The sequence below is a fragment of the Pan paniscus genome, chromosome 1 (genome assembly GCF_029289425.2).
Source record: "Pan paniscus chromosome 1, NHGRI_mPanPan1-v2.0_pri, whole genome shotgun sequence".
Classification (NCBI taxonomy): Eukaryota; Metazoa; Chordata; class Mammalia; order Primates; family Hominidae; genus Pan; species Pan paniscus.
Window position 1 is genome coordinate 105,701,484 of NC_073249.2, and position 16,555 is coordinate 105,718,038.

Genomic DNA, 16,555 nt, shown 5'->3' on the forward strand with positions numbered 1-16,555 from the left:
GAACAGTGAGAAATGAATTTCTGCTGTTTATAAGCCACCCAGTTTATAATATTCTTTTATAGCAGCCCTAGCTAAAATAAGCTGTATTCCAAATATATTTGTATTTTAGCATTATTTTCTTGAGTTATAAACATGTGCATGTTTACACCGTGGATACATGCAAAAATGATCATTTATTTTTGGTAACCAGAAAATGGATATTAGTGTTGATGCATAGAATTGTTATTAAAAAGACTTGTTTCTTTTTTTTTCTTTTTTTCTTTTTTTTGAGACAGAGTCTCGCTCTGTCGCCCAGGCTGCAGTGCAGTGGCACGATCTCGGCTCACTGCAACCTCTGCCTCCCGGGGTCAAGCAATTCTCTGCCTCAGCCTCCTGAGTAGCAGGGATTTCAGGCGCGTGCCACCACGCCTGGCTAATTTTTTTTTTTTTTGTAGAGACAGGGTTTCACCATCTTGGCCAGGCTGGTCTTGAACTCCTGACTTTGTGATCCACCTGCCTTGGCCTCCCAAAGTGCTCGGATTACAGGCGTGAGCCACCACGCCCGGCCAAAAAGACTTGTTTCTAAAGCAGTTGGTTTCACAGCGTTTTAACTGTTTACTTATCATTCGACGGCTGTTCATAATGCTATTATCATATGGAATTTGAAAATTAGATTTATCAAAGTTGCTTCATCAATTTCCTCTTCATGACATATGCTGATAGAAAATAAAGTGCTAGGATCATGCCTCTAATTCTAGAGCTTTGGGAGGCCAAGGTGGGAAGATTGCTTGAGGCCAGGAGTTTGAGACCATACATATCTTCACGATATGTATGCTGATAGAAAATAAAGCTACATTTACATAAAGCATTATGTTAAAAAATATACCCCTGGGCCCAAAGTGGCCTTGCTAGAACCCTACTTAAGTCCCAGCAGGTTGATACTAGTTCATTTTCTCCATTTATTTAACTGACTAAAGTACCAGAGTGCTGTAGCAGGTGATTTTTTGTTTTGCTCATGCTGGTTTCTTTTTTTGAAGGGCAGGGATGTGTTTGTTGTGCCAAGTTCTTAAAAAGCAAGCAGGCTTGCCAACAGGTTTGTGGAGATTCTCTGGGGATGTCATGAAGGAGGACCAATTTGTAAACTAGTACTAATCAGGCTGCTTCAACCCCTTTGGAAGATTTACAGAGCTGTTGATGATACATGCACTGTAGAGCTGGGAATTGTTTATGCACATCTCTTGGCCAGCTGTCAGGAAGATAAGAGCTGATCTACTGCAAAGCCAAAGGAAGGGTAATATAATATAGGACTCTGTTGGGTGGCGCCCAATTGTATTTCATTTATCTAGGAATTTTCTGTGTGTGTGTATGTACTTAAGGAAGGATAGAGTCATTCAGACAACTTAGACATATGTAGTTTGTTTCAGCATATTATCAGGGACCTCTACATACACACATGGATACTTCCCTTCTGTCTCCAACTTTCTCTTAGCTGATCTCTTCTGCCAGGTCATAAGCCCCCAGCAAGATAGAGGAAGACCCCAGTTTGTAAGGGAAAAAATCCTCACAGATAATTAAAAGTTATCTCCAGTTTAGGGCTAAAGGTTCAGAGAATTGGACTATAGTTTCAATTTTGCCCTTAATTAACTAGTTGACTTTTGATAAATTGCCTTCCCTTGCAACTCCTCATCTGTGAAATGAGGGAGTTGGACAAGATGTTCACTTCAGCTCCTTACACTGCTCATGGTTCTGCAATTCTTTATTTGTTGAGGCCGCTACCAAAACCTGTAACATCATTTACATCATGTACATTCAAGCTTCGCTTATTGATGGGGATACATTCTGCGAAGTGCATCATTAGGTGATTTCATTATTGTGCAAACATCACAGTGTACTTACTCACACCTGGACAGTATAGCCTGCTACACACCACAGCTATATGGTATAACTTCTTGTTCCTAGGCAACAAACCTGTAGAGCATGTTACTGTACTGAATACTGTAGGCAGCTGTAACACAGTACTAAGTATTTGTATATCTAAGCATAGAAAAGGCATGGTAACAATATGGTTTCATAATCTGGACTCACCATCATATAAACAGTCCATTGGTAACCAAAACATCTTCATGCAACACATAACTATATTCTATCATTGAAGACCACTGCAGATTACATTTATCTGTGTGCAAAAATTTGCAGTGCACAGCAGTCTTCATTGATGGATACTTAAATTTAATGAACATTAAGATTTAGCATTGTGTATTGTGTAAGAGAGCTATACATAGTATTAAACCTGTCAGGGTTAGACAGCTATGGAATTTTTGCTTTTATTTTCCAGAATCTAAACATGGATTCGAATACTTCTCAAAGATATTGTTGGAATGAACTTTTGGAAAAAGCTTGGAAACTCTGAGAGTTGAGATTAAGTTTGTTTGTTTTTCCTAGCTGTATTTCATGTACTGAATGCCTTACAGACTTGTGCCTAGGGATGGTAACTTCTACGGGGAAAAACTTCAAGAACTTGCTACAGCTTCATTTACAGCTTTATCATAACTACTGTGGATTAATAGATTAGTTAGAAGCCTTTGGGAGCACTTTGCATAGATCTCACCTTAAACTAACCTGAATAATAAGGGAATAGTTGATTCTGTAACTAAGTACAGAGGAATGACAGGCTTCAGGGTCAATTCAATTCAGTGTCATAGGCTCTGCTTCTCAGGTATTCTGAAATTACCTTCTCTGTGCTCCCATCGTGACAGAATGACGATAGCAGTCTTTACTGTGTGTTCACATACTGCATCATTGGGGTTTCTCAACCTTAGTACTCTTGACATTGGGGCCAGGTAATTCTTTATTATTGTGGGACTGTCCTGTGCCTTGTAGGATGTTTGGCAACATCGCTGGCCACTACCCACTTAATGCCAGTAGCACCTCAGCCCTGCATTGTGATAATCAAAAATGTCTGTAGGACCGGGCGCAGTGGCTCATGCCTGTAATCCCAGCACTTTGGGAGGCCGAGGCGGGCGGATCACTTTGAGCTTGGGAGTCAAGACCAGCCTGAGCAATGTGGTGAAACCCCGTCTCTACTTAAAATACAAAAATTAGCCAGGCGTGGTGACACGGACCTGTAATTCCAGCTACTCGGGAGGCTGAGGCTGGAGAATCACTTGAGCCTGGGAATTGCACCACTGAGCTGAGATTGCATCACTGCACTCCAGCCTGGGTAACAGAGTGTGATCTTGTCTCAAAGGAAAAAAAAAAAGTCTGCAAACATTACCAAATGTTTCTTGGGGGACAAAAGCACCCTGATTGAGAACTGCTGGTCTGAAGGAATATAGACCATTTTATCAGGTGGCTATCATAAGTGGGAGGCAGTGTGCTTCCCAGAAGACCCCAAATTTCCCACCCACCTTTTATCTCCCATTGGCTCATCCTGAGTCACTCCCCGATTCCTGAACCCCCATCACTGGTGAGCGGGGGGTGGAATGTTCTTCGGACTCACCAGGGCACCTCTGGAGCTAGGAATGTGGCTATTCAGGGTGAGCCGAGTCTCTCAGCATGATTGGTGGAAAGGGAGAATGAAAGCTGAGTAGGAACTCAGTAATATCCATGACCACTGCACCCTAAATTTGCCCTTTTTTTCTTCCTCTCAGTGAGGATTATGGGAAACTTTAAGGATATTACAAATCTCATCAATAACACCTTTATTCGGACTGAATTTGGCATGGCTATTGGTCCTGAGAACTCTGGAAAGGTGAGACTCATTCTTGTATACATAAAGCTTGTGCTTGATACCACATGCAGAGCTGTCAGATATTAGTATTGGCATGGTCCAGTGATTCACAGTAATGTATTTTAGTTTAGTATTGCTATATTTATATTTTAAAATTAAACACAATTTTTTTAAGGGTCTCACTCTGTCTCCCGGGCTGGAGTGCAGTGATACCGTCACGGCTCGCTGCAGCCTTGACCTTCCAGGCTCAAGGGATCCTCCCACCTCAGTCACTTGAGTAGCTGGGACTACAGGCTCTTGCCACCACTCCTGGGTAATTTTTGTATTTTTTTGTAGAGGGTTTCGCCATGTTGCTCAGGCTGGTCTTGAACTCCTGGGCTCAAGCAATCCACCCACCTCAGCCCCTGAAGTGCTGGGATTACAGGCATGAGCCACTGTGCCTGCCTTAAACACAATTTAATATCGATCATATAAGAATGGAACTCTGAGCACACAGGTTTATTTGTTTTTGTTCCCCGCCCAAGGTGCACCAAAGCCCTTAATAATTATGCAGCAGTTGCTTAACATTACAATGTATATAACCTATGACAACATTTTAGTTTTTTGGAAAACTAATCTCAGTTAGCCTAATCTAGGCTTGAACCCACAGATATGATGTCCCAGCTCAGTTCAGGGTGTTATTTTTTTATAAGAATAAGACCCAAGGGGTAGAGTGGAACAACTAATCAGTTTTTATAACTCTTCTTATTTCTAGAACTAAAATTTCTTAACTAATGTCTGGTGAAAATGGTGTAAGAACTCCTGTGCTTGCATAGATAGTATCATACCCTGAATCAGATCTTTCCTCTTCCTGTCAGGTGGTATTAACAGCAGAGGTGTCTGGAGGAAGTCGTGGAGGAAGAATCTTCAGATCATCAGATTTTGCGAAGAATTTTGTGCAAACAGATCTCCCTTTGCATCCTCTCACTCAGATGATGTATAGCCCTCAGAATTCTGATTATCTTTTAGCTCTCAGCACTGAAGTAAGTCCAGTTGAGGAACATGGTTTGCCTTTTGCATTTTATAGTCTCAAATGTACTGTCTTAGAAGGATCCTTTAGGAAATGCTTTTAATATTGGACTTCTTTCGAGTCTCCTTATGGCATGAAGTATGTATTTTTTTGACGTTTTTTCCTATTTGGTAAAGGACACGATTTCCACATGCTATCTATTCCAGGTAAGTGTGATGCCTAGTTGTCACTGTAATTTTTTTAAGTGACTAAATGTATGGTATTGGAGTAATGAACTAGAAAACAGTTTAATTTAATCATTCTTGTGCTACAAGGGACAAGCATAAATTGTCAAACTCCTGATGTTGTCATTGTTCCTTTTCTATGATCAAACAACATCTTTCTAATTTTTTTCTTTTTTGTTATGTCCTCAGTTTATAAAACATACTGATTTCTGTCTTTGACACTCATGTATTAAATATCCAAAGTCTTAAATCCCTGCGCTCCCTACCACGTTCCTATACTTTCCCCAGAAACCAGTGTGTTTCCCTAACCCTCCCACTTCTCAAAGTTCTCTGAGGAACACATTCAGCTTCTCCTTTCCTGGAGGACCAGTCTCCTTTACTGTGGTTAAGGGCCCAAAGTGGCTGAGTTGCTAGACTATAATAATCAGAATTATACTTTACATTTTTATGGCCTTCTCTCATCAGATAGAAACACCTGAGGAGCTAGTTCAAGAGGCACATCCCTTTGCCCAAACCCAGATATAATAAATCAATGACTTCTGTTGTGGGGTGGCTAATATTTTTAACAGGCTCCCCAGCTGAGCCTGAGCACCAAAGTTTGAGAGTCATTGCTGTACTGACTGTTTTGGGGTCCGAAACAAGATCATCAACTGTGAACAAGTCAGGCTGAGCAAAGGATGACATAGGAGGACGAAGGGCACTGGAAGAGAGGTCTGGGTTCTGGGCTTTCTGTGGGGAGATTTTTGAGCAGAGGTGAGGCTGAGGGGCACCAGGAGGGCCAGAGTTATGTTTTTTTTGCTTTTGTTTTTGTTTTTGTTTTTTTTTTGAGACAGAGTTTTGCTCTTCTTGCCCAGGCTGGAGTGCAATGGCGCAATCTGGTCTCACTGCAACCTCCACCTCCCGGGTACAAGTGCTTCTCCTGCCTCAGCCTCCAGAGTAGCCGAGATTACAGGCATGTGCACCCAGGCCCAGCTAATTTTTTTGTATTTTTAGTAGAGACAGGGTTTCACCATGTTGGCCAGGCTGGTCTCGAACTCCTGACCTCAGGTGATCTGCCCGCCTCGGCCTCCCAAAGTGCTGGGATTACAGGTGTGAGCCACTGTGTCCGGCCTCAGAGTCATGCTTAGCAGTGGAGGCCAGAGGAAGGAAACTAGCTTGCTGGGGAGTAAGCTTCAGATCTTAGAACAACAATTCCTGGAAGTTGGCCTCCAGCAGCTTAAGCTGAAAGCACTACAAGGGAGCAAGGAGTGAACAGACCCATAGAGCTCCCCTTTGACTACTGCATCTTCCTTACCAAGTGTCTCAGGGTTATTAAAACAGCACTGTCCTCAGGAAGAGACAGATATAGTCTGCTTCTGTACCTGAAATTTCTTCCATTTAAGGGTAAGTCTGAAGTACATATAATTGGGATGGAGAAGAGGGACCAATTTGTACTAAAGTGCAAATCAGTGGTATCAAATTCTGCCTTGTCTTTATAAGTAGAATTAGGTAAATTAGAAATGCTAGGATGTGAGTATTACCAGGGGAGAAAAAGTTAGAGGAGAATGGTGGGTGAGAGTACAGGAGTACTGAACATAAATTCTGCCTAAATAAGTTACATTTAATTTCAGCTAGACTAGGACATCTCTGTCCCATCTCCACTGAGGCGGAGCTCAGTAAGCTCACATTGCCGGTGTAATGTTGTCAGTCAGAATTTTGTTAAGTCTCTGCTACATTTCAAACTATTGGCCAATCCCTCCTTTTGAGAACTCTAATTGTTTGGCTTCTGTGACATTATTCCTTTTAGTTCCTTCCTTAACCTCCTTTCAGCCTACCCTTAAATGCCTACTCCTCATTTCACTGAGCATTCTCTTCCACTCTTACCATTTAGCTACCACCACCTATAATGTATAAGATTTTCAAATCCTTATCTCTAGCCCTGGCTTTCCCCTAATGCATCATATTCCTGTCTTGCTGCCCCCTGAATATCTCTAGCTGGATGTTCCACAAGCACCTTAAATCAATTTAAAACTGAGCTTCCTCCCTACTCTTCTCTCAGACCTGATCTTCTTCCCTTAATCCTTATACTAGTTAATGATATCACAATGCATCCTATACCCCAACCAGGAAACTAGAGTGACCAACGTACATGCATGTGCATGCACGTGCATACACACACACACACACACACCCCTACCTCTCATCCTGCCCTGCAGGAGAAGTCATCCAGTTCTACTATGCTAGCTTCTAAATTCTTGCAGAGCCTGTTTCTCATGGCCAGTGTTCAAGACCTCATTAGCTCTTACCGAACTAATGTGGCAGTCATTCACTGCTTTTCCTTGCCTCTAGTCTGGACCCTCTGAAATCCATCTTTCCCATTCACGTCCAAGTACTCCACCTAAGAAAGTGAAATGGACTGTGTCATCCTCCTGCTTAGCACACATTCCTCCTGAGAGCACCTCATATGCAATAAACCCTGGAGTCCTTACCATGGCACAGAAGGAAGGCTCTCTGTGAGCTGGCCTCACCTTTCTGCCTAGCGTTAGTTCCTCATTTGCTTACCTTGGAATTTGCACTCAAGTAATGCCTGACGGCTTTTAGCTCCCTGCACACACTGCAGGGTTTATGACCTCCTTGCGTTTGCTAATACTAGTCTCTCTTTGTGCAGCAACACCTCATCTCCCTGTTTGCCTTCTTTTGGTCCCACTGCTCATCATTTAAAACTCAGTGCACCTGTCTTCTTCAGGACACCATCTCTGATGCAATGTTCCTCCTCTCCTCACTTCTATACTAGACCATATTTTATAACTCTGCATAGTGTTGAACTTTCGTCTTATCTATGCGCCTTGTTAAACTGTGAGCCCCTTCTCTCAGCAGGGAGTGTGTCTTATTCATCTTTGTATCCCCAGTGCAACATCTGGTACAGTGCCTGGCACATAATAGGCACTTCATACGCATTTGTTATTCTGAACTTCCAAGACCCCAAAAGGGCCCAGATAAACCATGTGTGTGTCTGTGGAGCTCGGGCAGCTCTGATGGAGCTTCAGTGTGTGTTTTTCCTGTCCTGAATGATTGGATATGAAATATTAAAGGTCATACAAGCAACTACACAGGATAAAGCTAGAATTTTGATAAGTCATTTATAATCTTTCAGAATGGCCTGTGGGTGTCGAAGAATTTTGGGGGAAAATGGGAAGAAATCCACAAAGCAGTATGTTTGGCCAAATGGTGAGTAACAGAAGACTCCATCTGTGCAGAGCCCTAAACCCTTCCTGATAGCGCTGCCAAAAATCACATGAATAAATATTGAGCACTTACTGTGTGCCAAGTACTCTTCAGGGTGCCATAAGAGATGTTGGAGAGGGGTGTGACACAGGCCTTGACCTGGAGGAGCTTCTCATTCCGCTGGAAAAGAAGACTTAGTCTCACTTAAATGTTAGAACATAAAGTATAAAACAAGGCAGGTGACTGAGTTGCTGCTGCCTGCCCAGGGTTCATTCTCCATGAATGGTGACATCAATTAAAATACAATAAAATATAGCTTTAATTTAGGGATTTAAATACTTCTCCATGCCCAGATTTACCCTCTTGTCTAGAGTTCCATTTCAGTCATGTAGAACATGGCAAGGAATCAGGAAGAAAGCTGAAAGAACTTCCAGACTCCTGAAGTCACATTGCGCACCAAAACTCATTCACTTTTCTCAGAGAGATTCCCTGCCCCTCCGGGTGCCTGCTTAAAGAGGATGGAGTGGAGGGAGCTCTTACTTGGGAGTCTCATCACCTTTGTTCTGTCCTCACTCTGCTGCTAGTCAGGGGCTCAACCTTTCTGGGCTTTAGTTTTTTCCTTTTGTGAAAGGAGGCTTATTTGGAGAATGTGGGGATGGCTAAGCAAGAACTGAATTAACAGGCTTCATGCCTCCAAAATCTGATTAGGCTCAGAATGTTATTTAGAGCCTCTTTCTCCTTTCCCTTTGACTAATTTCAGCTAATTTGTGAATCCCAGTTTATAGCAGATTGGTTACAGAGGTAGGATATGTAACTGCTGCAATAAGCACGTAACAGCATTAGAATTACAGCCTGAGAGCTGGAAGGAGGTGGAATTACTCTAAAAGAGCAGACAAAAACTTAGAGAATAAACAGTATTAAATTATTTAGTGCTAGATCAAGAAAGTACACCTGTGTTAGTAACTTCTAATGGGAACACTGTGTTATAGTTTGATAGAATTGATGTTCATGATGATGACCCACAATCCCAAGAGTTTCCTGTACTCTAGGAATCAGGAAAGTATAGAATACAGATTTGGAATATGTCTACCAAGATTGATTAAAATATTAAATATATTGCTTAAATAAAGTAGGCCTTTTCTAGAAGTGTTCATGTTCTTGTTCTTAAGATAGGGTATTGCTCTTTTGTCCAGGCTAGAGTACAGTGGCACAGTCATGGCTTACCACAGCCTTGACCTCCTGGACTTAAGTGATCCTTCTGCCTCAGCCTCCCAAGTAGCTGGGACTACAGGCATGTGCCACCATGCCTAGCTAATTTTTGTATTTTTATTTTGTAGAGATAGGGGGTCTCACTATGTTGCCCAGGCTGGTCTCAAACTCCTGTGCTAAAGCAATCCTTCCTCCTCAGCCTCCCAGAGTACTGGGATTATAGGTATGGGCTACCATGCCTAGCCCCAGAAATGTTTTTTTAATGAGGTTTTTATAGCACCACTCTGGTACACATGCCACATTTGCTTTCGTTTTATGTATTCTAATGAATTGTATTTGTACCTTATACAGTTTTATCAGGAAGGAAGGAATTTTTTTTTTCTTGAGACGGAGTCTTGCTCTGTTGCCCAGGCTGGGGTGCTGTGGTGCAATCTCGGCTCACTGCAGTCTCCACCTCCCAGGTTCAAGTGATTCTCCTGCCTCAGCCTCCTGAGTAGCTGGGATTACAGGCGTGTGCCACCACACCCAGCTAACTTTTGTATTTTTAGTAGCAATGGGGTTTCACCATGTTGGCCAAGCTGGTCTCAAACTCCTGACCTCCTGATCCGCCCACCTCAGCCTCCCAAAAGTGCTGGGATTACAGGGCATGAGCCACCGTACCAGGTGGAAATAATTTTTAAGATAACTAAGTTAAATTGTTTTACTCCTGATGGAACTAAAACATGTAGGTCATGTGTAAATAATTTTTTTTTCTTTTTTTAAGATAAGGCCTGGCTCTGTCACCCAGGCTGGGATGTAGTGGCACGATCTCTGCTCATTGCAGCCTCTGCCTCCTGGGCTCAAGTGATCCTCGCACTTCAGCCTTCCCAGTAGCTGGAACTACAGGCATACACCTGGCTAAGTTTTGTTAAATTTTAATCATTAAAACTCATCTTTAGCCAAGTGCAGTGGCTCATACCCATAATCCAAGCACTTTGGGAGGCTGAGATGGAAGGATTGCTTGAGACCAGGAATTCAAGACCAGCCTGGGCAACAGAGTGAGACCCCATCTCTACAAAAAATTAATGAAAAAAAAAAGCCAAGCGTGGTGGTGCACACCTGTAGTCCTCGTTACTCAAGAGAATGAGATGGGAGGATCACTTTAGCCGAGGAGTTCGAGGCTGCAGTGAGCTGTGATTGCACCACTGCACTCCAAACTAGGTGACAGAGCAAGACTCCGTCACTTAAATAAACAAACAAAACCTTATCTTTAAAACTAAAAAGTTATTTTAAAATAGGATTTTGTTTTGTATCCTGTGCAAGGTTTTTACTTTTGTAACATGTTTTTTTTTTTTGTTTAGTGTCTAAATATGAATAACCAGGATGCTGCTGTTTACTCACCTTTTTAGATCTCTAGTTTCTAGGAATTTACAACCAAAAGTTCTGAAAGAACATGCTCAAAACCAACACCTTTTTTTGGTTGCAATCCAGTAAGTGCCAGGAGGGTCTGAGTCTAGTTCCCTGCAAACTCCCTTTCCAGGTTACATTTTAAATAATTCAACCTCTGACCTAGTTGTCTATTTGAGATGGAAGAACTAAATTATTTAACTCATACAAAGCATTGAACTAGATTCTGAAGGGAAACAGCAAAGTATAGTACCTGCCCTGAAGAAGCTAATTTATATAGTAGGAAAGGTAAGGCATATACTATGCAAGTAAAATAAAAAACAGGAGGCAAATGCATGCCAAGTGGCTGTGCAGATGGTACAGTGCTCTAAAACAGAGTTTCTCAACCTCAGCACTAATGACATTTTGGATCAAAGAATTCTTTATTGTGGAGGACTGTCCTGTGCATCATAAAATGTGTAGCAACATCCCTGGCCTCTACCCGGTAGATGCCAATAACACCTCCGCCACCCACCCCACAGTTGTGATGATCAAAAATGTCAGAGGCAAATGTTGAGAGGGTGAGTAGACCAGCATGACTGCCTGAAAGAGTTCACGTAAAGAAGTGGTGGACTGTAGACAACACATGGGCCGGGCAGTGGGGAGCTTGACAGGCAGAGCTGTGAAGGACCAGGGCTCAGCACCTGAGAAGTGGTGCTTGTCAGTGCCTGTGAATGAAGCTTGTTAGACCTGCTAGGAAGTTTGTGAGTAAGGTCAACACAGTCCTTCAGCAGTCTTAAACCATTTCTTTTCCCCGTTTTTGCCTCATTGTAGGGGATCAGACAACACCATCTTCTTTACAACCTATGCAAATGGCTCCTGCAGTAAGTATATTTTAGTCCCAGAAAATAATGTCCTGTTGTCCATTCATGGTAGAATTTTCTGGGTTGTGCGAGGTAGAAACATAAAAGGTCCCTCCATTCTCCTGAAATTGTAATAGCTAAAGAAAGCTGTTAGTGGTTATTAAAATCTTGAAAGTAAAACCAAATTACTACACTACCCAGATCAAGTAAAAATATAGGCTATACGTAGAGGCAATATTTAATCTTAGCAATGTATTTATGTAAAGCAAATATTATGCTACAGACAATAGCAAATTGAAATGCATGGTTATTTCTACAGGAAAGCAAGGGTTGTGTTTGTGTTTGCAGAAGCAGCTGGCTTCCCAAACTCTGACACAATTTCAAAACAGCAAAATCTTTCATTTACTCATTCAACAGATATTTGAGCACCTGCTCATATGCTAAACACTGTTCTAAGGATGGAGAGAAGAAAACACCCAAGGCCTGCCCTCATGGAATGTAAATTCAAGAAAACCAAAACTCCAGCTGGGCATGATGGTTGCATGCCTGCAGTCCCAGCTACTTGGGAGGCTGAGACAGCAGGATTGCTTGAGCCCAGAAGTTCAAGGACAGCTTGGGCAATGTGGTAAGACCCCCAGCCCTTAAAAGAAAAGAAAAGAAAACTCAAGACAATTTAAAATAGGATAAGATAATTCCAAACTGTGCCATGAAGAAAGTAAAGCAGCACGCTGTGGCTTTTTTTTTTTTTTTTTTTTTTTTTGAGACGGAGTCTTGCTCTGTCGCCCAGGCTGGAGTGCAGTGGCGCCATCTCCGCTCACTGCAAGCTCCGCCTCCTGGGTTTACACCATTCTCCTGCCTCAGCCTCCTGTGTAGCTGGGACTACAGACGCCTGTCACCACGCCCGGCTAATTTTTTGTATTTTTAGTAGAGATGGGGTTTCACCGTGTTAGCCAGGGTGGTCTTGAACTCCTGACCTCGTGATCCACCCGGCTCGGCCTCCCAAAGTGCTGGGATTACAGGCGTGAGCCACCGCACCCGTCTGCTGTGGCTTTGATGTTTTTATGAAACACTGTATTAGAATTAAGTAATCTCTTACCTTTCCATTGAGCATAAAATCTGAAATGTATAAAATAAAACACAAATATGAATTGCCTATATCTAATGCTGTATCACTTTTTTTTTTTTTTTTATGAGACGGAGTCTTGCTCTGTCACACAGGCTGGAGCGCAGTGGCGCGATCTCTGCCCACTGAAAACTCTGCGTCCCGGGTTCACGCCATTCTCCTGCCTCAGCCTCCCGAGTAGCTGGGACTACAGGTGCCCACCACCACGCCTGGCTAAATTTTTTTGTATTTTTAGTACAGATGGGGTTTCATGGTGTTAGCCAGTTTGGTCTCTATCTCCTGACCCCGTGATCCGCCCACCTCAGCCTCCCAAAGTGCTGGGATTACAGGCATGAGCCACTGCACCTGGCCGCTGTTTCACATTTTATGTTGTCACTTGATTAACATGCATAGTATTTAAAATGCTTTAGCTATAAAATTAAGACTGATTCTAAAACAACTGCTTTGAACTAGGCTCACCAGTAAGTGAAATTTTAATTAATATTTTGTCTTGTTTAAGAAGCTGACCTTGGGGCTCTGGAATTATGGAGAACTTCAGACTTGGGAAAAAGCTTCAAAACTATTGGTGTGAAAATCTACTCATTTGGTCTTGGGGGAACGTTTCCTTTTTGCCTCTGTGATGGCTGATAAGGTAGGTATTGCCCTCTCCCCTTTGGGGTCTGATATTTCTGCAAATATCTCTCGTATAGATTCTCTTTATTACTTGGCATTGACAGAGTTTCTTGTCTTTTTGTTATATTTATACCACTGTGAGTGTTAGGGGTGATTCTTTTTGCAAAGGCTGATTGACTGATAGGCTACTCTGCACTTTGGCCTTCTGTCACCATGTGAATTCTGTTATCTTTCTTGGGATTGTTTTTTTTTTTGAAACAAAGTCTCTCTCTGTTGCCTAGGCTGGAGTGCAGTGACACAATCTTGGCTCACTGCACCCTCCGCCTCCCAGATTAAAGCAATTCACCTGCCTCAACCTCCCAAGTAAGTGGGACTATATATAGGTGTGCACCACCACACCCGGATAATTTTTGTATTTTTAGTAGAGATGGGGTTTTGCCATGTTGGCCGGGCTGGTCTTGAACTCCTGAGCTCAGGTGATCCCCCCGCCTCAGCCTCCCAAAGTGCTGGGATTATAGGCGTGAGCCACCGCGCCCAGCCAGGATATTTTGATCCAGTGTTTGGGCATTACTCAGACATGGACATCTGTAGAAAGCAATCTCTTGCTCATTATCCAAGAATAAAAATACAATTAGATAACATTAATTGAGTGCCTACTATATGCTAGGTACTATTCTAAGTCCCAGGAATATGGCAGTGAATAAAACAGATGAATTTCCTGCTCTCAGAACTTATGTTTAAGGGGGAAAATAAATACTCAAAAAATAAATATGAAGGCTGGGGCTAGTGGCTCACACTTGTAATCTCAGGACTTTGGGAGGCTGAGGCGGGTAGATCCCTTGAGCCCAGGAATTCAAGACCAGCCTGGGCAACATGACAAAACCCTGTCTCTACAAAAAATGAGAAAATTAGCCAGGCATGATGGCATGTGCCTGTAGTCTCAGCTACTTGGGAGGCTGAGGTGGGAGGATCATCTGAGCCTGGGGAGGTTGAGGCTGCAGTGAGCTGTGATCATGCCACTGCATTCCAGCCTGGGTAACAGCACAAGACCCTGTCTCATAAATAAATATAAATGTGAGTGTGTGTGTATCAGGTAATAATTAAAGCCGCGAAGAAATCTGAAACAGTAAGAAAACAAAGTGTCAGGAGTCAGTGCTATTTTAGACAGACTGTTTAGGATGGGCTCTCTGAGACCTAAGTGAAACAAGAACTTGACCATGTGGCCATCTGGGAGGAGAGTAGGATGAGGCACAGCCAGTGCAGAGACCCTCAGGCTGGAGCATGCCCGATCAATCCAAGCAAAGGGGAGAAGGGCAGTATGGGGGGAGCACAGAGAATAATAGTCCAAAGTGGGGCCAGAGGGGGCCTGGCCAGACCTTATGTGGCCTTTGTAGATCACAATTAGGATGTGGGCCTTACTCTTCTTGTGTTGGGAGCTGTGAGAGGGTTGTGAGCAGGGGAATGCTGAGATTTGGCTTCTCTTTTGAAGAATAGGTGTGCGCAGAACAGCCTGACAGGGGCACACGCAGAAGCAGCGGGAGCGCCGGGAGCTCTCTCAGGAGTCCAAGCTGGGGAGGTGGTAGCTTGGCCAGGCTCTTGGCAGTGGGTAAGGGGGCAGGTGGTGAGACTGTGGATATATTTTTAAACATATTACTAATAGGACTTGCTGATGGATTTGATGTGGGTTGTGAGAGAATGAGTGGAATCAAGGGTACCTTTAAGAGTCTGTATCCTGAGCGCCTGAATGGTGGTGCCATTTTCTAGGATGGCAAAGACTGCAGGAAGAGCAGGTTGTGGGAGAAAAATCAAGAATTCTGTTTTGGGCCGAGCATGGTGGCTCACGCCTTAATCCCAGCCCTTTAGGAGGCTAAGGCGAGCAAATCACTTGCGGTCAGGAGTTTGAGAGCAGCCTGGCCAACATGGCGAAACCCTGTCTCTACTAAAAAATACAAAAAATTAGCCAAGCGTGGTGGCGCATGCCTGTAATCCCAGCTACTCGGGAGGCTGATGCACAAGAATCAATTGGACTGTGGAGACGGAGGTTGCAGTGAGCCGAGATCATGCCGCTGCACTCCAGCCTGGGCAACAGAGTGAGACTCTGTCTCAAAAAAAATAAAAAAAGAATTCAGTTCTGCATATGAGACACCTATTAGATATCTGAATGGAGATGTCAAGTGAGCATTTGGGTATATGAATCTCCCTAATTGCTATGGTATTTGAAGCCATGTGACCAGATGATATCTTCTGGAGGAGTAAGTAGGTAGCAAAGAGGTGGGAGGACTGAGCAAGCCCTGAAGCACCCACAACTGAAAGGTTGGAAAGAGAAGAATCCAGCAAAGAAGACTGAGAGGGAGGGATCAGGGAGGAAGAGGGAAATCAGGACCATTGAGTTAGGTGCATTCTGAGAATTATCCACTGGAGTTGGCGACGTGGAGGTTGTTGGTGACCTTGACAAAAGCACTTCATTGGAAGTTAAAAGGCCGATTGGAGTGACTTCAGTGAGAACTAGAGATGAAGAAGTAGGCAGTAAATACAGATAACTCTCCAGAGCCATTTTGTAATATCCTCCCAATAACCCTGTGAGCTAATAGTATTACCTCAGTTTTATAGGTGAGGAAATTGAGTAACTTACCTAGGGTCAACCAGTAGTGGAATCCTGCTGGAAATCAGACTCAAATTCCAGAGGTAGCTTCCTATGCTATACTGCATATATGGTATAATGCTGTCTACAGAATTAAAATTTTGCGATGTACTTTTGAACTCTGGTTTCTACCTACAGTAATGAGAATAAGATTCAAAGTAATGCCGTGGTCCCTATATCTATTGAGATGATCCTGAATAACGTCTACCTTACCATGCTTTAACAAGTATCACTGAGTAATTTTTTAGTTAACAGTTACGGTGCTGTGACTCCGATAGGATCAGATTCATCATTGGACCCCCAGACCTCTCACCCAGGACCCCAAGTGTGCACCTTTGAAGCCATTGTCTTCACTCCTGACTGATAGATCGGGGACACGCTAACACATGGGTTTATCATTTTTGCTTCCCATGGGGCATCTTTAATTGCTCTTGAGCAATGAAACTGTATTGATATTACTCTCTGTCAGCCATTGTAAGTTCAAGGTCCCAGAGGAAGGCTTGGGTCACCCAGAAATCCCGTTAATCTGAAATCAGATTTATAAGCCATATACCCTGCATCTTGAAACCCTCCTGCTCTTTTCAGGACCCTGTTTA

General features: G+C 43.1%; 2 protein-coding genes and 1 long non-coding RNA gene across 4 annotated transcripts in view; all 3 read left to right on the plus strand.

The window, feature by feature from the left end:
- LOC129394602 (sortilin-like) overlaps window positions 1-4,706 on the plus strand; it is a 47,221-nt gene extending 42,515 nt beyond the window's left edge. The window contains exons 4-5 of one of the 2 annotated variants that reach the window (XM_055102503.2): window positions 3,630-3,730; window positions 4,567-4,703. In XM_055102503.2, coding sequence (XP_054958478.1) covers window positions 3,630-3,651 — 22 coding nt within the window. In that variant the 3' untranslated portion in view covers window positions 3,652-3,730; window positions 4,567-4,703. Of the gene's footprint in view, window positions 1-3,629; window positions 3,731-4,566 lie in introns of both variants that reach the window. The other variant, XM_055102507.2, reaches the window with a different exon arrangement.
- Window positions 4,707-4,716: 10 nt separating this feature from the next.
- On the plus strand, window positions 4,717-13,337 carry LOC129394607 (uncharacterized). Its single transcript, XR_008621911.1, has 4 exons — window positions 4,717-4,731; window positions 8,076-8,149; window positions 11,555-11,604; window positions 13,209-13,337. It is a non-coding gene; the product is annotated as an uncharacterized LOC129394607 (long non-coding RNA).
- Window positions 13,338-14,637: 1,300 nt separating this feature from the next.
- Window positions 14,638-16,555, plus strand: part of LOC129394601 (leucine-rich repeats and immunoglobulin-like domains protein 2) — a 28,633-nt gene continuing 26,715 nt past the window's right edge. Inside the window, exon 1 of the mRNA XM_063606181.1 lies at window positions 14,638-14,924. The gene's annotated coding sequence lies outside the window, so the exon portion shown is untranslated. The remainder of the gene's footprint in view (window positions 14,925-16,555) is intronic.